We start from the raw sequence: 26,206 nt of genomic DNA on the forward strand, positions 1-26,206 counted from the left end.
CACAGGCCCACCACCACGCCATATCGTGGAGCTGCTGCAATTTACACCATCCCAGCAGACTGGCAAAGGACCACCAGCGTCACCTAAACTCCCACCCCTTCATGGTGGAGCCAGTTTGGCACTGTTTCCAAGTTTGGCACAGTTTCCAAGCCCAGCCTCACGCTCTCCTGTGGGCAACCGCAAGGAGAAAAAAATGGCCTGTACCAAGCCTCAAATGCACAAATGGTAAAGAAGGATTCGAGAAATTTGTGTGTGAGATTTTTGCCTCAGAGCAAATGCCTATGTGCCTCTAGAGATTTCCAGGAACTGAAATTTTCCACCAGAGACTACTACACTCCTCATAAGATTTCGCTCCGGAGAGCAAAGAGCCTTGCCCATTATTACTCATAAAGGTAAAGGGGCCCCTGACAATCAGGTCCAGTCGTGTCCGACTTTGGGGTTGCGGAGCTCATCTCGCTCTATAGGCCGAGGGAGCCAGCATTTGTCTGCAGACAGCTTCTGGGTCATGTGGCCATGATGACAAAGCTGCTTCTGGCAAACCAGAGCAGCACACGGAAATGCTGTTTACCTTCCCGCCGGAGCGGTCCCTATTTATCTACTTGCACTTTGATGTGCTTTCGAACTGCTAGGTTGGCAGGAGCTGGGACCGAGCAACGGGACCTCACCCCGTTGCAGGGATTCGAACCGCCAACCTTCTGATCGGCAAGCCCTAGACTCTGTGGTTTAACCCACAGTGCCACCTGGGTCCCATTATTACTCATAGCTGCACTAAATGCCCTGAGTTTTGCAGGGATTCCCTCAACTCCCAATGAAGCCAATGGAATAATGCAATCTAGAAATCAATAAAGAATTAAGAGAGCTTGATCATATCTGAAGATTACCTAACCCCTTGCACCCACATCATATGACCACTCTAGATTAATCCTCGTCATACAGACTGCAAATGGCCGTATCAAGTTGAGCATACAGGCAGAAATGGACAAATACCTCTAAGCTGAGAATAAGCAATGCAGGTCCACTCTCCACGCCCGTTTCCCATACAAGTGCACCTCATCATATGGCCCATGTCATGCTGTTTGTCCCACTGGTCTCCAACACGGTACATGACTCCTTCATTGGTGGTACAGATTTCCTCATGAGCTGTTCAAGGAATAATAAAGAGTGAGGTCTCTTTCTTGGGGCCTATGTTTGTGTATGTCAGGCTTCATATGAAGCAATCTTCTTTTTTGAACAATTTCAAACAATTTTGTTCAAATATTTGAACAAATTTTCATTCTGTCTTTCTGATTCCACAAGAGTTTTGGTACCAGTGTGAAACTATTTCTGCAATGCATATCAAAGGAGATTAATTTACACTGGGAGGGGGGGGGATGCAATTTGGAATTTGCAGCTACTGCTGAATCTTGCACTCTTATTTTGAATTAAGGAAAAGATGCATTCCCACAAGGTTCTAGATTCCAGAATGGAATATTGGCTGAATGAGGCTAATATTTATAGACAGCTGCTGAGGCTTAATTAGTGTTCTCTCAGCATCACATAAGACAAAATTCTTTCACAATCCCCAAAGAATTAGAGCGCCAGTCAAACGTCTTAGTACTGGACTCGCACTAAATATATGTTCAACATACCTGCCATGGGACAAAATCCAAATTTTTGATCAGCATCATAGTTTGGGGTGGTTCCACACCACTTCATACTGTCTCTCCGTCCCTCCGAAGTGCAATCAGTGTAATTCTGGTTGTTGTAGAGGAAAGGGAAGTGGCATAGGGCACCATTGGAGTTGCCACCACGTGTCTGAACCAGGACTGCAAGACAGAAATAGCCATTCATGGAAGTGGACATTGCAAAGCCTTATCCTGACTTCTTAGCATGACTGCCATTCACAGAGACCCATCTCCATAACAGCACAATACAGTGGTACCTCGCAAGACGAATGCCCTGCAAGATGAATTTTTCGCAAGACGAATGCGTCTTGCCATCTGATGGTGACTCGCAAGACGAATTCTTTTTACTTTATTTATTTTTTTCTTCAGAAAGAACATAAAACTGCTTAATCACATAAGACTCTGTATTGCAGCAAATTGCATACTCTGAAGTGACATATGGTATTAAAAACACCACTATCCTGGATGCAGTGGTGCTTCGCAAGACGAATTTAATTCATTCTGCACATCAATTCGTTTTGCGAAAAATTCGTCTTGCGAATCGCGGTTTCCCATAGGAATGCACTGAAATTTAATTAATGCGTTCCTATGGGCAAAAAAAAAGAAATTTCAATGCATTCCTATGGGAAACCACGATTTGCAAGACGAATTTTTCGCAAAACGAATTGACTTGCAGAATGAATTAAATTAGTCTTGCGAGGCACCACTGTATCCAGGATAGTGGTGTTTTTAATACCATATGTCACTTCAGAGTATGCAATTTGCTGCAATACAGAGTCTTATGTGATTAAGCAGTTTTATGTTCTTTCTGAAGAAAAAAATAAATAAATTATTAAAATAAATTTGCGTGAAGACAGCCTTTGTTTCCTACACAGGGTCATTGTGAGGGTGAATGGAATGAACTTGCAAAGCATTTAACCAATATGGTCTACGCTCGTTAAGTTGCAAAGGCAGTCCTCCATCCGTACGTGAACGGTCTTCTCCACCCTCTCAAAAAAAGTTCCTGGCAAATGTGAAAACCAAACTCTGCTCTCAAGAGTTGAAGCCAGATATGACTCCTGCACACCCAAGAATTGTGAATCCAATACAGTCATCGTTTTCATTCCCTGATGCTTCAGAAATGCAGCTGATCCTCATGTTTTGTTTTGTTTTAATGGGGCAAAGCCTCATCTATGCTCTAGAAGGGAAAGATATAGACACAGAGCTGGAGCACTGGAAAAACAGAGTAGAAGATGTTCACTAAGAAACATCTCTCTGCTCTTTTAATTTTCGAATTTTACAAAACATCAAATAATAAAAAGAAACCATAGCAAAGCACATATCCCTTTGACTTTCCTCCCACCCCTTTGTGGATCCTTATGTTATAATCCCCCCCCCCCCGCATCTCCTTTTATACTTCCACTTTTTACTAATCCTTAATTATTCCTTATTTCAAATTTTTAGCTAAAGGTTTTACATCATACATCAAACCTGCTAACAAATTTGTTTACAATAATTTTTCAAATAAACTAAATACAGTGGTACCTCGGGTTAAGTACCTGATCCGTTCCGGGGTGCTGTTTGCAACCCCAAAAGTACGCAACCCAAACGGCGCTTCTGCACATGCATGAACTGCGCAGAACGCTTCTGCGCATGCATGCGTGGCAAACCCAGAAGTAAACGCTTCCAGATCTGCTGCGTACGTAACCCGAAGCGTACGCAACCCGAAGCGTACATAACCCGAGGTATGACTGTACTTTCCCCATTTATTAAAAGTTAACTCTTGCTGGTTTTTTATTCTTCCCGTGAGTTTTGCCATTTCGACACAGTCCACTAATATTATCTGCCATTCTTCCTTGGTGAGGGCTGTATAACATCACTCTGTTCTTAATCATGTAACAAAAAGAGAGGGAGCGGGAGATAGAGGGCTATTTTAAGTTGGAGGCAATGGGAGGTCTTTACTCACGGACTTTACATCTTCATCATAGTGCAGAAGTAACTGCTAGGGCAGGGCAGGGCACGGCAGGGACAATTTTACTCAAATTCTGGAAAATCAGTGGGATGGTGGGCAGATTGCCTGAGAGCAGAACCACTCTCTAAGCCTTTAAATAAGACCTTAACTTATATCCCTAATTACAACCCAATGGTTTAAAATAGTCAGTAAGATGCTTGTGTGGTTCTATTTTAATGATTCTTTCCCCTCTTCCATGTGGACCTTGACATGGCAACATTATAATCAAAGCCACTCCCGGCTGCTAAAGGAAGCTCATTCTTTAAAAAGATCAAAGTGGGATAAAAGTAATGGCCCACATTTCTGGCCACAGAGTAGGCAGGCACAGGAGAACTTGATTGTGTTGTTGCTAGCAGCTGTTGTTACTTTTGGAAATGAATGTGATGATCAAACATTAAATAGACAAAGGAATGGGACTCAGAAATGATGGGGCAGCAGCACTCACCTGACCTCTGGTTGGTGGTATTGCTGCTGCTTGCTGAGATGGAGGTTGAGGAGGAAGACCCAATTGCACTGGTGGAAGCACTGGACTGGTTTCGCTGGTGCATTTGCACCATGCCAGTCTTGCCTGCTACCTCACTCCTCTCCCTCCCAGTAAGCAGCTGACCCAGACTGGTCCTGTCAGTGTTGCATCCCACCAGCTATTGCAGTTCTTGTTACTAGAAAGCATCACCTGGGCTTAAGTGCTTCCAGGGTTTTTTTATTGCAACTAAAAGAGCTAGGTATATACTCATTTGAAGTAAGAAGGCAGATTATTAGCGATCCAAAGTAATTATTAGATTATGTACTGGAGAACACATTTTACACAGATCATGACATTGACAAACCTTGATTTTGATTAACGGTGCAATCACATCACTTCTCCCTTTCATGTGATCTGTTCACCAGTGTGCTTATTTTATTTTTTCAGGTATTATATTATATTATATTCCTGCCTTTCCTCCAGGGAGCTTAAAGTGATGGGACTTAAAGGGACTGAAAACTATAAGCAAATTACACCACCTCAGCTGCATTAACAAAGAATGGAAATAAAAAATGGAAGACACATTGTGGAGCAGCATTAGCAAACAAGATCCAGTAACTGAGACCCCTAAAATCTGGGGAGAAATTCAGATAAGGAGACTCCAGCAGGCATCCTTTATCTGAAGCGCTTTCACTGGGTGTATTTCTTTCCCATAACGGACAAATCAATTGTTTAAAAGCATTAACGCCATTTGTTTAAAAGCATTAACGCCAATTGTTTAAAAGCCATTAGCTCCACTCCCTGCTGCACTATTTCGCTTCACAGGCCGATCCCTGCTTTAATGCAAATTTCCCTCCCCATCTCAGAGGCAAAATGCTTTGGGGGTGGGGTGGGGGGAAGGGCCACACAAGACTCAGGTTCTGTTTGCTGCTATATATGGCAACCTGGCTGCGGATTCAATATCTAAGGAGTGACATCAGAGCATTGCACTGATCATACTCACGAGGCATCATTCCCCTCAAGCCTAATATGGACATACAGAGGTCTTACTGGAATTTTTTTTTTGGGGGGGGGGAGAGAAATACAGAGAAAGTACCCTGGATCAAGGATGCAGAGCTCTGTCCCGACTATCAGCTTCACTTCTATCCAATCTCCTTCCCTCACAACACTAGGAGGTGCAAACTACATTCGTAGGGGCTGAGATATTCGTAGGGGCTGAGGGGAGGGTTGTCGCTGTTGGTCTTTTGTATCTTTATTTTAGAATTTGTTGTGATTTATGTGGAAATTGTCCGGCTTGGTTTTGTATTTGCTAATGTTTTATTTATAGTTTATAATTACATTTCATGTTGCAGTTGTGTAATTTTATGTTGTAAGCTGCCCTGAGCATGGTATGAACTGTGAAAGGGCAACATACAAATAAAACTATGTATGTAACTGCACATGTATTCTAACTTCACATGCTTCTCCTTGTGCATTTCCAAGAACCAGCTGATGAGGCGCAGGGCAGAAGCACATGAGTGAAATTAGAGAGTAATTTCCAAGCATTCCTTAGCCAATCTTTCCTAAGAAGAATTATCCAACCCAATCTCCGGAAGTGCAGTTTTCCCAAGAAGAAACCAGTTGTGAACTTGAATGGCGGATGCATTTATTTAATTTACATTCTATTCAGACTATGGTCCGAGTGCCAGTCAACTGGTGTGTCATGCTACTGTTCATTCCAGCCTTACAAAATGGAAACGTTCTGAATAAATAACCTGCCTGTGGCTATATGGTAAGGACAAGATATTTGAACCTAGTATTCTGGTGTAGAAAAATATTTTCTCTACTGCACTGAACTGGCTCTATTATGAGGTCATTGTGATTCAAGTCCTACTCCTCATCCTGCTCTCAACACCCACCAGATTTTATATTCTGTATTTCTTGCAGCTGTCTTCCTCCATCCTCACAAGTCATGTTAGAAGAAAAAAACGGTCAGTTACTGAATTAAGTGGAGCAATAGCAAATTTCAGTTAATGGGTCTGTGCCTCCGTGGACAGTGCCGCCCTCCCAAAACCTGCACCCTATTTCTCCCAAGTATGTATTCCGTTGAACGAATTTTACCATTTTGTTCTGTGCAGAAAGAGTATTTCTTGTCCTGATCAAAGTCTGAGGTTGTGCTGCACCAGAGAGTCCCATCAGTTCGGCCTTCAGAAGTGCAGGAGTAGAACGTCCTCCCATTATAGGTGAATGGTAAGACACAAGGCTCCCCGTTGGCATTGCCCCCGTAGGTTTGGGTCACAGCTTTAGAAACAAAACTTTGCATCATTATCCTATCATCTAATCCAGGGGTCAGCAAACTTTTTCAGCCACTGTCCCTCAGACCATGTGATGGGCCGGACTATATTTTTTGGGGGGGGGGAATGAACGAATTCCTATGTCCCACAAATAACACAGATATGCAGTTTAAATAAAAGCACACATTCTACTCATGTAAAAACACCAGGCAGGCCCCACAAATAACCCAGAGATGCATTTTAAATAAAAGCACACGTTCTGCTCATGTAAAAACACGCTGATTCCCGGACCATCCGCGGACCGGATTGAGAAGGCGATTGGGCCGCATCCGGCACACAGGCCTTAGGTTGCCTACCCCTGATCTAATCACAAATTCAATACAATACAATGTCTTCCTTAATTCTGAGCTTTCCCCTCCCTTTTTGCTACAGCTTGAAGCTATCATAACTTACTGTACAGCACCATCCAACTGTTGTATTCAATGCTCTTGTATTCTCCTCTTTCTCTGAGGAGAGATGTTGAATGGGGAGACTTGCAAAAGATATCTCAGCTTCTCTAAACTACGATCACATTGCAGCAATAAGTGTTACATTGTGACATATATGGTGACTCAGGCACAGTAGTCAGAGGAGATCAAAGAAATAGGCAGGGCACATCAGTACCGTTACGTGATCCAGTTGAGTCCTGCTGCAGTCGGTAGCAGTGAAACAGCTAAGGTGTGATCCATTCTGCTAAGGTGCACCAATCTTTAAAAGACCTACCTCAATCAAACCTAGCCCTTACAATTAATCTCAAGTATCCCTAAGTGGTCCCATCACCTCCTGGCAAATAGAAGGGGAAGAAATGGAGGCAGTGAGAGATTTTACTTTCTTGGGCTCCTTGATCACTGCAGATGGTGACAGGAGTCACGAAATTAAAAGACGCCTGCTTCTTGGGAGAAAAGCAATGACAAACCTAGACACCATCTGAAAAAGCAGAGACATCACCTTGCTGACAAAGGTCCATATAGTTAAAGCTATGGTTTTCCCAGTAGTGATGTATGGAAGTGAGAGCTGGACCACAAAGAAGGCTGATCACCAAAGAATTGATGCTTTTGAATTATGGTGCTGGAGTAGACTCTTGAGAGTCCCATGGACTGCCAGAAGATCAAACCTATCCATTCTGAAGGGAATCAGCCCTGAGTGCTCACTGGAAGGACAGGTCCTGAAGCTGCTATATATGGCAACCTGGCCACCTCATGAGAAAAGAAGACTCCCTGGAAAAGACCTGATGTTGGGAAAGATGGAGGGCACAAGGAGAAGGGGACGACAGAGGATGAGATGGTTGGACAGTGTTCTCGAAGCTACGAACATGAGTTTGACCAAACTGCGGGAGGCAGTGGAAGACAGGAGTGCCTGGCATGCTATGGTCCATGGGGTCACAAAGAGTCGGACACGACTAAACGACTACACAACAACAACAATCCCTAAGTGATCCTCTTTTAAGTATCAATGAGCATTCAAAATGCCTCGTACCTGTTTCCTGGCAGCTGACTCCATTGCCCTGACAAGTACACAGCATATGCTGGCTCCCCTGTGTCTTCAGCCATCGCATTCCCCAAGAGTACACCATGCCATTGTCAGTCATGCAGTGCCCATATGGAGTAGGCTGGGACTGAGGTTGGTAGAGCGCCGTTTGCACATCTGTGAGGGTAGCAGATGCAGTTCCTTCAGAGGAAAGTGTGATAGCAATTAAACCCTGCAGGTCACATTGCATAAACCAGGGCTGTCGCTTGATTAAATCATCTTTGCCAGTTAATTATCTCCTTTGAGTCACTTAATCAACCAATTAAAGTTTCATTAAATCTGCAGGGTTTGAAACGAGGAAATAAAAGTAATTAACTGTTTAGCCTATTTTGTTTTTAGAACATGTTAAAGAAAAAGTAAAGACTTCTCCCCAGCATGTGGAATTCCGAGGCACCTCTGCTCCTATTCCTGTGTCCAACTTCCTTGCTGGAACAGACCAAGGGTTCTTATCTTCTGTGTATTTTGGGAAATGGTTTGCTCATTTGTTCTGTGTGTTCAAATGCCTCTCCAGATATATTGCCATGAGGGTTCTCACTTTTCGTCAATGTTGGGACCCCCGGCTGCTGTTCTGAATCAATATGGCAGTCCAAAATGTGACTTTGGCACCATGAGTTCAAAATGTGCCAATTTGGAGACGACTGAAAATATTGTTGCCCAGTTTGGTGGTACAGTTCCAACCTGCACAAGTCTGGGTGCCTCTTGAGACACCATTGCCAAACTTGGCACAAGGGTTTCCAAGGAGAAGGAGGTGGTCTTCATCTATGTTTGCAGGCTGGGTGCCATTTTTTAATCAAGATGGTGGACCAAATGAACCCAAATTAATCATTAGCTCTTCTGCCCCTAAAAAATTATTCAGGGCAAGGTCACATGGTCAGAGTCCTGGGTTGGTGTGTGGGTGTGCACACAGCCCAAACTCTCACAAATTATACTATCAATTTTAAAATCATCTTATGTTTTGGTTTCTTTGAATACCTGGGTAGTTCCAGGAACTCCCTGCTAGTAGTTTATATATAGTGTAACAGAGGACAGCCATGGCACCTGAAAAGCCCATTGGCTTTGTAATCTTCAAGCCCCCAGCCCCAGCCCCTCCTGCTACACACAGCCTGCAATGAAGAGCACAAGTCCAACTGCTTCCCACTGCTCCTCCCTTCTATACACAGCTCCAGCTTAACAGACTTCTTCCCACAAGTAAAGATAAAAGGTAAAGGACCCCTGGACAGTTAAGTCCAGTCAAAGGCAACTATGGGGTTGCAGCGCTCATCTCACTTTTAGGCCAAGGGAGCCGGCGTTTGTCCACAGACAGCTTTCCTGCCAGCAGGGCTAAACCGCCTCAGGCTCAACAGAACACCATGACAGAAGCCAGAGCACACGGAAACGCTGTTTACCTTCCTGTCACAGTGGTACCTATTTATCTACTTGCACTGGCGTGCTTTTGAACTGCTAGGTTGGCAGAAGCTGGGAGAGAACAACGGAAGCTCATTCCGTCACGGAGATTTGAACTGCCAACCTTCCGATCGGCAAGCCCAAGAGGCTGAGTGGTTTAGACCACCCGCGTCCCTCTAAAGTCCCACGAATAGAACAAGGACTCTTTTGCGAGAGGCTGAGGAAGGCGTGGGAAGGAGGCAGGAACAACAAGCAAATCAGTTGAAGCATCAATGTGAAGCATTTATATTTCATGATCACATCCAGGTTGATCACCTACCTATGCCTGTGGTCTGGAGAGATGAATGCCTCTCGCATTTCCATTCCCCTCTTCCATTCCCTGTGCAGATGCATTGAAGCAGATTCCCTCTGTTGTCTTTCTTACTCCAGGTATCTCCAATTCTGTAAGATGTTCTGGTGTCCTGATCATTGCACCTGTCTGTAAAGGAAAGGAAAACACACAATGGGGAAATGAAGCCCTTGCCATTTCAGCAGCCCATGTGCTGCTACAGATACCTTGACCCATTTTGGACTGGTAAATAAACATTTGATTTTTTTATATATACAGTCATTGATCTGCCATACAGACTGATCTAATTAAACACCAACAGTCTATTTTAGTTGCCAAGAATCAAGCGGATTTTTTCTACTACTTTGAAAAATTTACATGCTAGATGTCACAACAACGGATTGAGATCAATCACTATTTTGATTTTGCAATTATAGGATTAAAATGGAGAGGTGAGTCAGTTGCCCAGTGACAGATGTGGAATTCTTATCATAGCTCATATGAGCAACTTCAACAGCCTGCTGCAGTTTGGAAAATGAGGAGGGGATAAATCCTGCCATCCAGGTATACAGGCAGCACTCCCAGTAATGGCAAACATATGTATGAGACTATTAAAAATATACCTTAGGACCAAAGAGGGGCGTACTCTGCCACTGGTCATGTACAAAGAGCCACTGGAAGACATAGCTCCTGTCCCCTAGGAAGCAAGTCATGGCAAGGACTAAATATTCTGTTCCAATGCTTGCCTTCCTCTGCTCTCCTGCAAGTCTTTCTCCTGCCACATTACCACACTCACCACACCTCTCTGTGCAAGCACATGTCACCATTCGTGCAAGCTGCTTTCCCTGAAACAAAGTGGCACAAGGAAATTCCTGCCCGCTGAGCCTGACAGCTGAAACCCACCCTTGAGCAATACAGGGTCATGGGGTGGGCACCCTCTGGTGATACTGGGGCCGGGTAGAAGAAAACCTCTGAATCACTCCAAATGGTTTCTCAGCTGTTGCACTTTGGCCACAAAAACCAACATGTGGAAAATACTTGAGAGAACCATGAGATCAGATGGACAGAATACCATGGCCTGGCAAGGAAACTGGCCTGTGGTTTTATACACCAAGTTCATGTGTGTGAATGGAATCCTGGGAAAGCACTTCTCAAAACATTCAGAGCTGGGAAACAAGGAAGCTTGTGTGGGAATAAAACATGGTGGTTTGTTCTGAGAGGCTTGCTCATTTACAAGGGGATCTCCATCCTTGGGTGGCCAGCAGCTGTGTGCTTCATAAAAAGGCCAGGAAAGCTTCAATAAAACTGTAAACTTTCTAGCAGTACATTCCATCAGAAGTATGTTATAATATAAGAGCTCAGTGGGGCTCACTCCCCAGAACTGGTGCCTGAATTTGGGCGATCCCCCAAAATGACTACAACAGTGTGGGCAAAATTGAGAACAGAGGCTGTGTTATTGTGGGTGGTGGAGCAACTCCATCACAACATACAAAAAAGGCTTCTTAAGTCCACAGATATGGTTATCAACATAGACCAGGAATCAAAATGCCAATCCATCCATATAAACCAACCCAATGCCATCTGCAAGCAGCTCTCTCACATGCCGTATAAGGATGGGGTCCATTTTCCAGCCTGCGGGGGGGGGGAGACATTTCCTCATCAGCAAACTTTCTGGGGGCTACATGGCAGCGGTGGGCTGGCCAGAGGCAAAAATGGACAGTGCAATGGATGTGACCCTTAGTTTTGTACAACAAGCTACATGCCAACCACACTGAGTCAGGCATTTCTACAACTCCTCTACAATCACTCAGCTTCTCAACCTCCATCCAAGAAACCAAGAGCCATTATCACAGTTAAAGCCAGGCAAAAAAAGTAGTCAAAGGCAGCATGGAGCTGGGCCAGTGAGGTAGGTGGTCTGGGTAAGTCCCCAAAGCCACATACAGAGGCCCCAAGAGCCACACCGGGCCTCTGAGCCAGCGGTTCCTCATCCCTGCTACATAAGCCCAAGAATTCGCCTGCCTACGAGGAACAGACACTGCCTACTCCATAGGGCTATTGAGATAATCTATGGGGCAACACTGCAAAACTTGTGATTATTAGCAAAGATGTATCTACCATTTGTATTGAATCCATTGTTTTCACTTTAGATTTGTAGAAGATGCTTCATTAACTTTCAGAAAGATACTGATCATGATAGACAAATCATGTCATGAAACAAATAATATCAATGTCAAATAATTGGATCGTGTCTTTTTACTGGTACTTGCAAACATTATACCTCCCGGTCTTCCCCATTTGGTAATGCATATGTATTTTCACCACAAGTCAAACTGCAATTACAAATGAAAGGTTGTCTTCTAGGGCTTTAAAGTTTAATCTCGTATGAACATAAAAACATAAGACGGTTCCTGAAGGACCAGGCCAATGGCCCTTCTAGCCCAGCATCCTGATCTCACCATGGCCCACCAGATGCCTGAGGGGAACCTACAAACAGGACCGGAGGAGAAGAGCACTCTCCCCAACTGTAGTTTCCGGCAACTGGTATTCAGAAGTATCGTTTCCATGGAAGCAGAGCAAACCTACTTTGAGGATTTGGGTATTATAATCCTATTGTTTATGTTAGTAAAAAGCCATGACTTTGCCTCACCAATTAAAAACTAAAGGAAGAGATCTCAAAACCTACCAGACAAAAGGTTTAGGAGACCAGGTATTTCCAAAGTCAGATTATGTGGGTTTTACATTCAGTCAGTGATCTCGCTTTTAAGTGGCTTTTTTAAAAGAAAGAAAGAAAGAAAAATATGGAAGCTTTTCTTGTAAACATTTCACTGGTTCAAACTCCAGAATAAAAATGCTTCCTATGTATGCCAATGGCTCCATCACCTATATGTGGAATTCCCCCCACCTCACGGTAACTGTTCCATTTCAGAGTTGTTAATACAGAGGACTGCATATCTACAATGCTGAGTAGCAAGCAGTTCACTGTTTGGGTTTTCTTTCAAATTCCAGTCCTAATCACAATGTGTCCTCCACATGTGTGGTGTAGTGGTTCAGAGCGGTCGACTCGTAATCTGGGGAACCGAGTTCGCGTCTCCGCTCCTCCACATGCAGCTGCTGGGTGACCTTGGGCTAGTCACACTTCTCTGAAGTCTCTCAGCCCCACTCACCTCACAGAGTGTTTGTTGTGGGGGAGGAAGGGAAAGGAGAATGTTAGCCGCTTTGAGACTCCTTTGTGTAGTGATAAAGCGGGATATCAAATCCAAACTCTTCTTCTTCTTCCTCTTCTTCTTCTTCTTCTTCTTTCTCTTCTTCTTCCTCCTCAGATACGTTAACTTAAGTAACTGCATGGAAGGAAATGTACCCATTCCCTCAGTCCTCAACCTATCCCCCACTGTTCAGGAGGCCACCTCACTGCCACCACTTGGAACAGGCATTGGGGAAGGGGGTCACAGGTGGCTGGTGCAGAGAAAAGGCCAGGAAGCTTTCCTTCAATGAACTTCCTCACTCTAAATTATTCCAGGCTCCAAAGCAGTGCCTTCCTAGTAAATTCCAATGAAGACAAAACCACAATCTCCAACCAATGGTTTCCTGTAGATACTTTTAAGTTTGTGGCAAAAATAATTGATGCAGCACTAAATTATTGGTCAGTAATTCTGAGTGTATCTGGGAAAAAGCATTAGAACACTCTAGCTGCTTCTGAAGTATATCTCCAGTTTCTCTAAAAGGGAAAGGACTGGTTACAGCTTTCCTGACCAAACACAGTCCTTTTACAATATTCCTAGAATGGGGAAACCTTTCCCAGCATGAAGTGCAAGACCAAAGTGCAAGCATGAAAATTACCCGGAGGACAATTACAGCGTGAATGAAAGATATTACATCAAAAGATAAAGCATGATTAGCACTTCAACCACAGTCTTATGTACACTTAAGAGCCACAGAACACAGCAGTACAAATGGTAAACATGCACAAGATTTTTGTTTACTTAGAAGCCTACCCTAGTATGTTCAATATGGCTTACTCCCAGGTAAGTGTAATATTTACAGCAGCTGCGGAGGACCTCCACACCTTTACCTGCCCTCCCAAAATACTGCTGCACTACAACTCCCATCTTCCCTATTGGCCATGCTGTTCAGAGCTAATGGGAGCTGAGCTATCACAAAATTCATATTGGTGCATGGCCATCGTTCTGCCTTGAGGTGATACTTACTTCTGGAAGTGCAGGTAATGCGTCCACTGCCTTCTCCTAAGCAAGTACAATCCACCATCATCCATCCCTGGTAGGGCTTCTCCCAGATCTCTCCAACAACATAGGAAGTCCCAGCAGCATTGTCGTAGCACCGCTCCGCTACAGAGAAATATTTGTGAAAGATACTTTGGTTATTGTCAGGGAGTTGTTGCGGCTACTCCCGAGTAAAGATGCTCCAGTCCGTTCTGTCTTGAAGGGTTTTATTGTGCATAATATTTACAGAGATAGCAGAAAACATGACCTTCTAGTCACTCACAGAATCTGGCAATGGCGCCTGTCTGCTTCGGGGCCAGCATAACAGCCTGGGCACCCCGAAACGCCACCCCCTAGCCCTGCGTTTGGGCACGCGCCTCATTTCGGGCACCAGAAGGAGCTGTGCCCCTTCTTCCCCTTGCTGGCTGGGGCAGTGTGTGGGCTCCGACGCCTCCCTGAGCCGTCCCTCCTCCACTTGTTGGTCAGAGTGGTGCAGGGGCTCTGATGCCTCGCTGAGCCCTTCCTCCGCCGTCTCTTCCCCAGAGCGTTGCCAGGGCTCTGATGCCTCGCTGAGCCTTCCCTCCTCCATCCCGCTTCCCCCTGACCCGCTGCTGGCGCTGTCGCTGGGCGAAGTGCTGGTCAGAATGATGGGGGGAGGCTCCCTGTAGGGAGTCCCCCTGACAGTTATTAAAGTTCTTCACTCAACAGATGAAACAAGATTTCTTAATTGAGGAGGGGAAGGAGAAATTGCTTCCATTATCTCCTTCCAAACTGCAGTAATAGCTAAACTGAAAAAAACAGCATGTGGATATCTAGAAAATATGTCAAACATGAGGCCCAGTTCTCACTAGGGTGTTCACCTTTCACTTCAGACCATGTGCAAGAATCACATAAGTGAATCCTTTTCCATGCAAAGAAAAGAAAAAGTAATGCTCTGAAGCAGCTTGAATGCTATATTCATTTTCTATGTGGCAGGAATTGTTTTGTATTCGAGAGCATTCCAGCATGACTCTCCCCAGATTCAGGATGACCACCTGAGAGAGAAATAGGCCCATACCAGCTGCATTAAGTGATTGCCATATATAACAGCCTAAGGATGTTAGAACATACTCAAAGCAATAAAAGAGGGAGGAGAAATAGATACCCTGTTTCTCCTATTTTAAGACGTAGTCATAAAATAAGCCATAGCATAAAATAAGCATTCAAGGAATATAAGCCATACCCCGAAAATAAGACATAGTGATAGGCACAGCAGCAATGCCGGCCATGGCAGGAGGAGGAGCAAAAATATAAGACACCCCCTGAAAATAAGCCATAGTGTGCTTTTTTGAGGAAAAATAAATATAAGACGGTGTCTTATTTTCAGAGAAACACAGTAGGTGTGTGTACACATATACACACACATTTATCTTTGAAAGAAAGTATCCTGTCAAAGAATCAACGGGCCAACATCTACCTCAAACCATTCCCATAAAGAGCTTTGTTTACTGAATCTGAAGTGCCTGCAGATCCATATTTGATACCTCAGGAACAAACATAAACCAATACATACCAACTGGTTTGCAAGTCCATTCACCCTTCCCGTTGCCAAGACACACGCATTCCAACATGTAGCCACCTGTCTCATGAGGCCGTCTCCAGGTATCCCCAATCTTGTAAGACTGACCTCCTTCATGACAGCGATCTGTAAAAATTGCACATAGAATTAGATAGAACTCCGTTATACCAAGACACTGCATTGGTCCATCCAGTCCAGCATTGTCTACTCTACCTCGTGCCAACTCTCCAAGGTTTTAGGCAATTACGTTTTCCAACCTTGCTACCCAAGACTTTTCTAACTAGTTCTTCATGCAAAGCACATGCCATACCATTGAAATATGGCTCCTCCCCATAGATGAGCAGAAGCGTCAATGACTCCCTCGAATCCTGTATCCAACTCAGTTGCCCTGCAGACCAGTGTGAGGTGTTATATAAAGCAGCCATTTCCCTCAACAGTCCTACCAAAAAGATCCCTTCTTAGAGCAGCGTTTCTCAACCGCTGTTCCGTGGCACACTAGTGTGCCGCGAGACGCTGGCTGGTGTGCCGCGACGTGCGGTGACGAGAAGGGCGATTTGCATTGTCACGTGCCTGGCGGCCACCAATAAAGGGCACTGACCCGCCGGAAAGCAATATTTCTCCTCCTCTTTCCCAAAGCTCAGTGCACATAGCTGATATTTCTCCTCCTCTTTCCCAAAGCTCAGTGCACATCGCTGACCCGCTGGAAAGCAATATTTGGCAAGTGTTTCTTACAGTCATAATTATAATATAGGGCGGCACAGAGTTAAATTTTTTAACTTTTTTTAAAAATTATATTTTATTGATTTTATACAGAACAAAAACAAAAACAAAAGATACTACATTACATGTTTACCACTGGCTTCCACTCACCCTCCCAAGGCCCTCTTCTCCCACCAGAGGGACCCCCGAAAGGCAGGCAGCCGGCAGTGTATCCTTTTATGGCTGGGTTTCTCCCCCACCCCTCCCTCCCCCCCCAGAATCCCCCCCTGCCACCGGGAGACTCCAAGAGAGGGAACGAAGAGGGGGGCATCCGTCCAGCCAATTTCCAAACAGAAAAAAGAAAAACAAAAGAAAAAAGAAAAAAAAGGAAAAATGAAAGAAAAATGACTTCCCCAACCTCCCCCCTATCCCGATTTCCATTTTCGATTCTTATTTAACAGTATTCTTATTCTTATTCCCATTCTATTTCTACAAAAAAAAATTAACCTTATATTATAAAAAACTGTCCCACTTTTTAAATCCTCTTTAATCAAACTAGCTTGATCTTTCTAAATCTTTTTCATAAACAAATCTGCTCATTACTTTTATTTTTGACCTGCCTATTTTTTATCCTCCAAAGCTCCTCTTTATTATTCTTATTTGCACAAATTAAAAATCATGATTTTCCTCCTCCCCGCCCCGATCACGGCCTTTCCCTTCCAGTCCAGTAAGTTCCAAAGTCGTCAGTCCAGTTGTCAGTCCTTTTTATCTGTCCTCAATAATTGATATTCAGTCTTCCTTCAACCCACCCCCTTCCTAACCTGTTTCAAAAACCAACCCCCTCTGTCTCCCCCTCCCCAGTCTTCTTTTCTTCTTTGCTGGCCATTTTTCTCATGGGTGTTCTGTCTCTCCTGTAGCTCTTGCATTATTGACTCCTGTGATCCATCTTTGTTCTTTAAATTTTCCTTTTTCCCATCGCTCAGTTCATACGGCCACTCGTCGTCTTGTGCCTTTTTTTGGTTGAAACCTTTTCCTGTAATTCTTGTATTCCTTCTTTAACCAAGTCCTCTTTTTGCAAATCTTGCTCCTTTTCCTCTGGTAAGTCCCGTTCTCTGAGCTCCTGTAGATCTTGATTTATTCCCAACAATTGTTGCTGAGTCTTGTACGTTTCTATTCTAAATTCCCATAAGAGTTTTATCACTTTGACCTTGAACGCAGATGTGCAGTCTTTTGTTGCCATTGTTCCAGCTTGCTGAGGATGGCGCGAGGCTTGAGAGCCAGGGGGTGTTTACAAAAGAGATATATTATTGCAAAATCCAAACTGGAAACTGTGTATTGTCCATAGTATCTAACTTCAACTTTAAATTTGTTTCAAACATTCAATCAAAAAGTTTTTAAGTATCAAATCCTTATTGACATCCATCTTCACAGTCAGCTTACCGTTCTCTCCGGGCTGCCGATTTCAGGGCAGGGAGAAGCTCTCCCTTTCTTAAGGTGCAGGGGATATCAGCTTTAAAATAAGTCTCTCTCCTTCACCCTGCCACCGGAGGTAATTCTTTAAATTTAGTCTCTGAAGGAGTTCATATAATAAGCTGCTTTTCGCTGAGACTGGTCGTCATTTCAATTGCACTGCTTCTTGCATCAATCAGTGGGAGAAGGTGACTTCCGTTCTTTTCCCCTTACTCCCGTTACCGAATTACAGTCCAATATTATATATTCAAGCTTTACTCACGGGTTTTTCCAAATCAAAAATTTAGAAGAATCTGCCGCTCACCACCACCGGACTCGAAGCTTCACTTCGCTGAGGTAACGCTGTTCTCCAAAATGGCCCCCGCGACTGCAACCCTTTCTCTCCGGGACTCTTATTAGAGCTCACCAGAGGATCGGGGAATCGCTAAAAAATGGGGCACCGCCGGAGCTTTGTTTCCAGAACTCTCGATCTGGAACTCTTTTGGGGCGCTGCGGCGCTTTCGCAGCCTTCCCCCCCCCTCAGCGAAGCCGGGCTGTCTCGGAGCTCGAGACAAACCCCGCCGGCCAGATCGGGCGACAAACCGGAAGCCAAATTTTTTAACTTTTTTAATGGTGGTGTGCCTTGTGATTTTTTTCACGGAACAAGTGTGTCGTGGCCCAAAAAAGGTTGAGAAACACTGTCTTAGAGGAACAGTCTGAGCTCTTTTCCAAAATGGACAACAGAAATAAGCACCACTTAAGTTGAAGAAATGTCTAACGACCACAACTTGGCAAATTCCTGTAATATCAGAAATGTCCTATGTTCCAATCTGGAAAACCTTACATTTGTAGCAGAGGTTGCTGTGTTGCCAATTAACACGGCAGACTCTCTAAAGGATCTTTGGTAGACAATATGTAAGGGAAAAACTTTTTTAAAAAAAAAATTGAACAGCATAGGAAAACCTCCTCAAACAGCAACAACAACAAAAACCCTTAACAGTAAACCTTCTTAAACAGCAATAAAAAACTCCAGAGAAACTATTCCCCCATGGATCTTCACCCACATACAACACCAAATTCAACCATATGGAGCCTTAGCAGTGCTTGGTCCATCATCCTCTCAGATTACATTGCCCTGCACCATTTGTACCTGCCCCAACCAGGCCGACTGGGGCTCCTAATCTGGGCAATCCAGCCCCAGCTAGGTCACCCTCTAGGGCAGGAGTGCTCCTGCGAGGGTTGACTGCAGAAGGCCAAACCTACACCTCCTCGATCTTTTTGCACATTTCCCACTACAGTACAGATAACCTCTCCGCTCTTAGTTTTTTTTTATGCATGTTACTTTACAGTGAAATTTATGGTTCAAATTCTTTGCCCTAAATGGAAATGAAAGCTAATCATTTGATAGAAAGAATACCTATAGGTATCCACTAAAAGGAAATAATTGACTCAAGAAATATTTTCTTTTATGCATATCAACAAATAAAAACACTTATTCATAAAGTTTGCATGTTATAAAGGCTAGTTGCTTTTCTTTACCTAGTAGCTATAATCATGAGTAACAGTCCTTATTCTGATATTGGGGTAGACAGTGGAAACCATGTGGCTTCTCTATAGCAGGCATGCCCAACAGGTAGATCATGAGCTACTAATAGATCACTGGACGTTTGTGGTAGATCACTGGCTCCCCCCAAAGAAGCCCAGCAACTTTGGCTCCCCTAAAAAAAGCTCTACATCTTTGCCCTGAAGCCCCCAAATCAGGGCTTTCCTTCCTAAAAAAAAAAAAGCTCAACAACCTCGACCTGAGCCCCCCCCAAAGGGGGTAGATCACTGCCAGTTTTTAACTCTGTGAGTAGATCGCAGTCTCTTGGAAGTTGGCCACCCCTGCTCTATAGCATTCACATGCTAAGTTCCTGACTGAACTGTGATTTTTTCCCACTGAGAAAATTCCTTACAGACTTGTGACATTATTTGCTATTCCTGCAATTTGGTGATGGGCAATGGTGGACTTTTGTCATGCTCCAACAGGGTCTGTAAATGTCTTGAGCACATAAGCCTTTGAGCACCTAGGCACCTCTGTGAAGCACATCTCCAATACGTACTTGCAATAGTGCAGCTGATTCTACCACGGCCGGCCCCAATGCAAGTACAGTCCCAGATCATGGAGTCCTTCGGTCGTTCGTAAGTCTCCCCGACTCGATATGTAGCTCCAGTGTATTTGTCAAAGCAGGTTTCTTCCGCTGAGTGGGAAGGAAAGAGTAGATCACCATAGCAGAATATGTAGCACGCAGGTTCTAATCCCCCTCCCCAACCATTCAAATTGCCATGCGTAAAGGGATCAGGTGGAGGTGACTGGGTCACCTAGGAGGTGGGGGAGGCAGAAAAAAGTCTCTGGCTGCACTTGGCTCAGCTTCTTAGATCCCAGAGGGCCTAAGACTGAAAGAGCAAAAGAAGGGAGCCCTAGAAACACACAAGTTGGGTCAGAGAAGGCATCCTGTATGGTGGAGTGAAAGGGAAGGGTCTTGAGAGGGAAGGAAAACAGGAAGGGAATGGGCAGAGATAAAAGCAGGGACCACCCAGAAATGGAGGGAAGTTCACACCTTGATTTGAAGAACTCAGCCCAATAGTCCCACCTCAGGTCCCTCGTGGCATAAGATGAGATCCCATGAGTCCTTCTTCATTAGTAATATTCCCCAGGTTTTCTTGCAAGAGAGGTCATGCATTCCTCATTCCCATAGTTTGTACTGTCCTGGTTGCTCTTAAAAAGTGCATAGCCATCACTCCCCTTCCCCCCCCCCAACTTACCTGTACTGCTTTTTATTATTTCCCAACCAATTCTACAGCCAGGGAATGCTTCTTGATCTCCAACTAATCTGCTTTCTGGCTGTAGCTGATATGCAATGCTGATCCTCAACTTCCCCTCAAAGGCACTTGGAGACATTCTCTTTCTTCTTGGCTGCTTTATACCCCTTTTATATTTTCCCCAAAATAAAATGCCTGACTCAGTTAGCTTTTACACTTTGCCATCTATTCCATTCTAGTTTAATACTATCATTTCAAGTGCCCTTTTGCACACGGTGTAAACAAAGCACCTGGCACCTGCAATCCCAAGAGGAACCCAGCTGGATCAGACCAAGAGCTTGCTGCTCCAGAACCCCGTTTCTCTCCATGTCCAGTCAGAAGCTTCCAAGAAGCTGCCCAAAAGGGCACAAAGGCCCAACAAGCCCTCTCCCATTGCCTGTCTCTAGAATCTGGTCTGCAAAAGTAGACTGCTTCTGAATCTGGAGGCTCAATTTAGTGATCACAGCTAAATGGCCACCGATAGACTTGTCCTCCCTTCCCCCTTTAAATCCACATAATCCAATCCACACATTTTAGGGAAAGGTGGCACCAACACCAACTCCCAGAGAGAGCCTGACCATCCCTGCAAAGCTTTCTCTGCAACTGAGCACCAAGCATTTCCAGGCTACTCTTCTGGAGACTCCTCAGACAATGAGGCCCAAAATGCTCCATGTGAACTGCCTGCGTGCCCTAGAACATATACTGAGAGCGGCAGGAAAAGGAACATTCCCTATTGACCACGTGGTTCCCTGGCAGACAAGTCATTGTAAGAGAGGGTTTGCTGCCTGCAGTTTGTTTGAAAATCACTTCACTAGCAGCAGTGCAGAGCACAAAATGGTACTGTGGTTGGCCAGAAGACTTCCACATGACAATAGACAGGAGAAGCAAAGATACACTCAGCTAGGGTTGCCATATTTCAAAAAGTAAAAACCGGGACCCCCCCCCAAAAAAAATGGTTGAGCTTTCTTTTACGAAAATGCAAAAAACCCGCGATTTTCTGATTGACTTGCCTAAGATCACAAAGTCCACCTTTTGGAATTTCCCCTGGACATCAATTGAAATCCCAGTAATGTCTGGGGAAATCTGGATGTATGGCAGTCCTACACTCAGAGGTATCAAAGTCAAACAAGGTTGTGGGGAGGATAGTCAAGAAGTGAAATGAGTTAAGAACAGGCTACCTTTAAAGATACTTTCAAACAAAGTAGCTCTGTTTATCTTGACATCTTTTGTTTTGAAAAAATGTCTAGTTTCCCCAGTATATTGTTTTTGTAGTAGTGGTGGTGGTGGTGGTAGTAGTAGTAATAGCAATCTTCTGCTTACCCTCAGGCTTGCTTTCGCAGTTGAACCCTCTGCTCCCTCCATAACAGGTACAGACCAGAGTGTTCCCCAGGTAAATGCGCTCCCATTGCTGGTTTATCTGATAGTGCTGCCCATTATCATAGCAGCCAGCTGAAAAAGAAAGAGGACTCTTCAATTACATTCACTTGTCTGGACCACAAATGGTTCTCCAAGCAAGGGGGAGACGTATGTGCAAGGGGGTGGGGTGGATCTTAGCTTAGGCATGCATGGAATATACATTAGCTCCAGAGGCTGCATTCCTTTTGCATCCTGAAACCTCAGTCAGAGGATGAAGGTTTTTAGGTGCATGATAATCAGCGCTCGGCTTGAATTCAAAACGATTTTGTCTGTTTCTTTTCCACCATGTTTCAAATTGAACCACAGGAGGTTTCAAATTCTGAAGCAATGCATTAACAGATGGAAAAGATTGCTCAGCTAGGAGGCCTGATCCAAATTTTCATGCAAGACAATGGAAAGACCCCCCAGTGCATTTGGACAAAACTTTTGACTCTCTCTCCTAGGCAGGCGTGTCTTTGCCAAGACACAGTACAGTGTACTGTTCTCTCGCGAGGAATCCTATTCGGTGTTATGGATTCTATAACATCGGAATAAGGGAATTTCCCTTTTAAAAAAGGAGAACTTGACAGCCAGTTTATCCCACTTTTGAGTTCCATGGCAAATATAATAAACACACAGATGGGTTTGCCTCCTGGTAATGAGATTATGGGTAAATTCTATTCACCCCATTTCCCTAGAATGAGTATTTCATGTTTAACAGATCGGAGTGCCAGAAAACGTTCTCCTCACATCCACCTCCTGGAAAGCTTTCTCCCCCAGTTCTGATGGTTTTAAGTACTGTAGAAGGACTTTGGCAAATGTCTCGATTCTTTAGGCAGAAGCAAATATTTCAGGATTCCAAAAAACCCATATGCTGAATAGCACGTGTGCACACACACAGCACAATTATTTTTAAAGTACAGTAATAAGAAAACAGGTAGGGAGTTGGGCAAGAGCATCCTTCCCCAACTGGTGCCCTCCAGATGTTTCAGACTGCAAGGGGCTAGAACTACAGTAATGGGACTTTTAGTCCAAAACAGGGGTCAGCAAACTTTTTCAGCAGGGGGCCGGTCCACTGTCCCTCAGACCTTGTGGGGAAAAATATGAGCAAATTCTTATGCCCCACAAACAACCCAGAGATGCATTATAAATAAAAGGACACATTCTACTAATGTAAAAACATGCTGATTCCTGGACCGTCCGCGGGCTGGATTTAGAAGGCGATTGGGCCGCATCCGGCCCCCGGGCCTTAGCTTGGGGACCCCTGGTCCGAAACATCTCAAGAGCACCAGGTTGGGGGAGGGCTGAGGGAGAGGGAACAGGAAGATCAATTCACACCTCTGCCCAAAGCACAATAGGCTTGCCAGATGTCTCTTCTTTGAAAGGACCATCCATTATTCAGCAACACCCCAGCCACTACCAGTATTACGGTAAAAAAAAATAGCCAGAGCCCCAGGCAAAGTACTGGATGTGTCTTGCTTGAGACACTAAACATCAGGATTTAATTACTTTTTTAAACACCAACTAATACTGCAATTCAGTGAGTTCACTGGAGCTCCCTCCCAGGTAATCCGGTACAGGGCTGCAAGTTTACAGCGCTCAATGGGAGGATGGGATAAGGAACTTTGGGAGCGCATTTGGCACAGGCAGACTTCCTGTGTTCTCCCGAGTTTCTTAAACCCTTAGGGAGAAACGGATGTAAAACAGAGAGACCCTCGGAGGAGTTTCTGTCTCATTCACCCGCCTAAAATTTTGAGGATTCCCGGTTCTGGACCCGCTAGGATCTACATGCAGCCGCCCGGCGAAAACTTCGGTTTCTCTCGCTCCCCTTCGACCACTCACGTTTGCTCTGGCCGGCCGGCACCGGGGGCTGGACGATTTGCTGGGCTTGCCTCCGGGTCTTCTCCGCCGGGACCTTGGCGCCCTGGACTCCGGCCCCCAAGCAGAGGCTCAGCAGCACGAGAAGCAGCCGCCTGGACTGGCTGCCGGGCATCTTCGGGAGCTGGAGGGGGGGGAGCAAAGCGGACTCAGAGAAAGCGCCTCTTCCTTCGCGCGCTGGGGGCGCCTGGCGAAAAAGTGCGCCGGGGGGGGCCACCTTGCAGATGGCCAGTTCCTCCTCCCCCACTCGTCGCCCCGCTTACCACTCTCGCTGCCTTTTGCTCCTTTCTGGGTGCGCGCAAACCTTGCAGCTTGCGAGAAGGGCAGCGCGCTGGGTCACCGCGGGCTTATATAGAGGTCCTGGCGCCGGAGACCCCGCGCGGAGGCCAATGCAAAGAGAGGGGGAGCCGCGCGGGGGAGGACGAGGAGGAGCCGCCCGGGACACCCCTTTGGAACGGCCAGCCGCGCGCTGATTGGCCCGGGCCGGCTGGTGACGTCTTGGGGAGTTGCATTCCACGGCGAACAAAAGACGCGGCTCGCGGGCGCTTTGCACGGGGCCAAGGGGTCCGGGCGGAGTTGGGGTGCAGCAGGGGAGCGAGCGGCCCCTCCGCCATCGCCAGGTCGCAGCCCCGTGTGATGGATGTCCAGCATCAAAGCCGCCCAGGTGGGGGGAGGCATAGCAATACATTTTGGCACCTGAGGTGGACCCCAAAAGGGCCCTTTCCACACACACCTTTCCCTCTCGGGGAAAGCGGGTGAGAGAAGATTCGCATCAGGAACAGGAGAGGAACGGGGGGGGGCATCTGCCTTGCACCCAGTCAGGCCACTGGGTCCATCTAGCTCGGTGCTGGCTGCTGACACTGGCTGGCAGCAGTGGCTCTGCGGGGTTTGGGACCAGGAGGTGCCGGGGATGAACCCCAATACCTTCCCCCAGTCGCACTTTCGTGACGCTGAAACCCCCCAGCCCAGCCCCCCGCCTTGCACAATCTCGCCGAAGCATTGCTCATTCGGGTTGCCGTGCGCCCGGGATTCCCCGGACATAGACGGAAATCGGCCGTCGGAAACAGCGTCTAGAATCGGGGTTTTTTTTTAATCTCCGTGAAAATGTGGATGTATGTCAACCTATGGCAGGAGTGTAGATTTTGACGAATGTCATTAAAAATAGCTCAAAAACTTTTCTTTTATTTCTACATTTTGCAAAAAAGCAAACTTTGGGCGAAACTTTAAAAAGCTCAACAGCTTTTTACTGGTCCAGCTCATCTTAAAAGTAATACAAGCTTATGAATTGCACAGGTAGAATGCCCACAAAGCAACAGAGAAGCAAGCAACATTCCTCCTTAAGTGTCTTTCCATGTTACTTTGCATTCCCATAATAAACTCAAAACAAGATCAACTTCAGAACTTCATTGACTACTTTTAAAATATTGTTGAAAATGCTCCTACCAAGCAATGTGTATGACACATTTATAATTCATTGCTTTGAGTGGCAATAAATTAATTATAAATTTGGATACAGTCTCTAGTATGTCATTCAGTTTGACATAAGACTTCTGTCAATGCAGTCCTCACATCATTTTTATTTTTATATAATAAATAGGAGAACTGCGAATGTGGTTTGTCCCAAGTCATGCCAGTGAGGGAATGACTGAGAACTGAACCTCATGATTTGGTTGTAAAATAATTATCAGAATCCTTTCCAAAATTGTATTTGTTCTAACACAATTATTTCCAGTTGTTTTTGCCAACCGTGCCCTAATTCAAAATAATCTTCAAAATATCTAATTCAAAATATCTTCAAAAATAGACATGTAAAATCATCCAAAACTGGAAATGCCTCACATATTCATATTCGGGATTAAACGTTCATTTGCAGAATGGAACCCTTGCTGTCTGCTTGTGTAGTTCTCTGTAAAAAGATGCATAGTTGAACATCTATCCACGCAAAGAAATACTGCTTTACAATTTATTTAAAACATTTGGTTAGTGGCATCTATAAACTCCAAATACGAACATCAAGTGGTGCCTTATGGGAAGGCATGTGGAAAAGCTGCCAGACGCTGCACCTGCATGTGTGGATCATAGCCCTAAAGGAAGAGGTGATGTGACGGTCTGTTCATGCAGCCACTTTCTCCCAGAACTGAACTTGGGAGGGGGGACGGGCGTTCCGGAGAATTGGCTAGCAGACAACGGAGCTCCATTCATAAATACAGTCAACAGCAGACTGATCTGGCCATGTATATATACCAGAGTTTCAACTTGGATACCAGATGGCTAGGAGGTTCAGAACCCATGAATTACCCCAAAAGGAAGCCTAGAGATTAGCAATACAGTATAGAAATATTTTCTAAAGAACCCAGGATGCTAATCTTAATTCACTAAGGATTGCAACCTTGGAAAACTTTTCCTGCAAACTAATTGTTAACAGCAACACAATTTCTTTCTTGGTATAATGTTGAGACAGCTAAATAATTAAATACTGATATCAGGTAAAGTCTTTAAACA

The 26,206-nt window shown here is 45.0% G+C and overlaps 1 protein-coding gene across 1 annotated transcript in view; it reads right to left on the bottom strand.

Annotated features, from left to right (window-relative positions):
• The window catches only part of FN1 (fibronectin 1), a 77,090-nt gene extending 52,982 nt beyond the window's left edge, over window positions 1-24,108 (bottom strand). Inside the window, exons 1-11 of the mRNA XM_060273482.1 lie at window positions 23,968-24,108; window positions 23,669-23,828; window positions 21,752-21,880; window positions 19,693-19,830; window positions 15,437-15,568; window positions 13,873-14,010; window positions 9,659-9,817; window positions 7,906-8,097; window positions 6,218-6,397; window positions 1,629-1,805; window positions 956-1,140 (exon numbers count right to left, since the gene is read on the bottom strand). Of these exons, the coding sequence (XP_060129465.1) occupies window positions 956-1,140; window positions 1,629-1,805; window positions 6,218-6,397; window positions 7,906-8,097; window positions 9,659-9,817; window positions 13,873-14,010; window positions 15,437-15,568; window positions 19,693-19,830; window positions 21,752-21,880; window positions 23,669-23,819 (1,581 nt within the window). The 5' untranslated portion in view covers window positions 23,820-23,828; window positions 23,968-24,108. The remainder of the gene's footprint in view (window positions 1-955; window positions 1,141-1,628; window positions 1,806-6,217; window positions 6,398-7,905; window positions 8,098-9,658; window positions 9,818-13,872; window positions 14,011-15,436; window positions 15,569-19,692; window positions 19,831-21,751; window positions 21,881-23,668; window positions 23,829-23,967) is intronic.
• Between the last annotated feature and the right edge of the window lie 2,098 nt (window positions 24,109-26,206).

Source organism: Zootoca vivipara, chromosome 1, assembly GCF_963506605.1.
Source record: "Zootoca vivipara chromosome 1, rZooViv1.1, whole genome shotgun sequence".
Taxonomy (NCBI): Eukaryota; Metazoa; Chordata; class Lepidosauria; order Squamata; family Lacertidae; genus Zootoca; species Zootoca vivipara.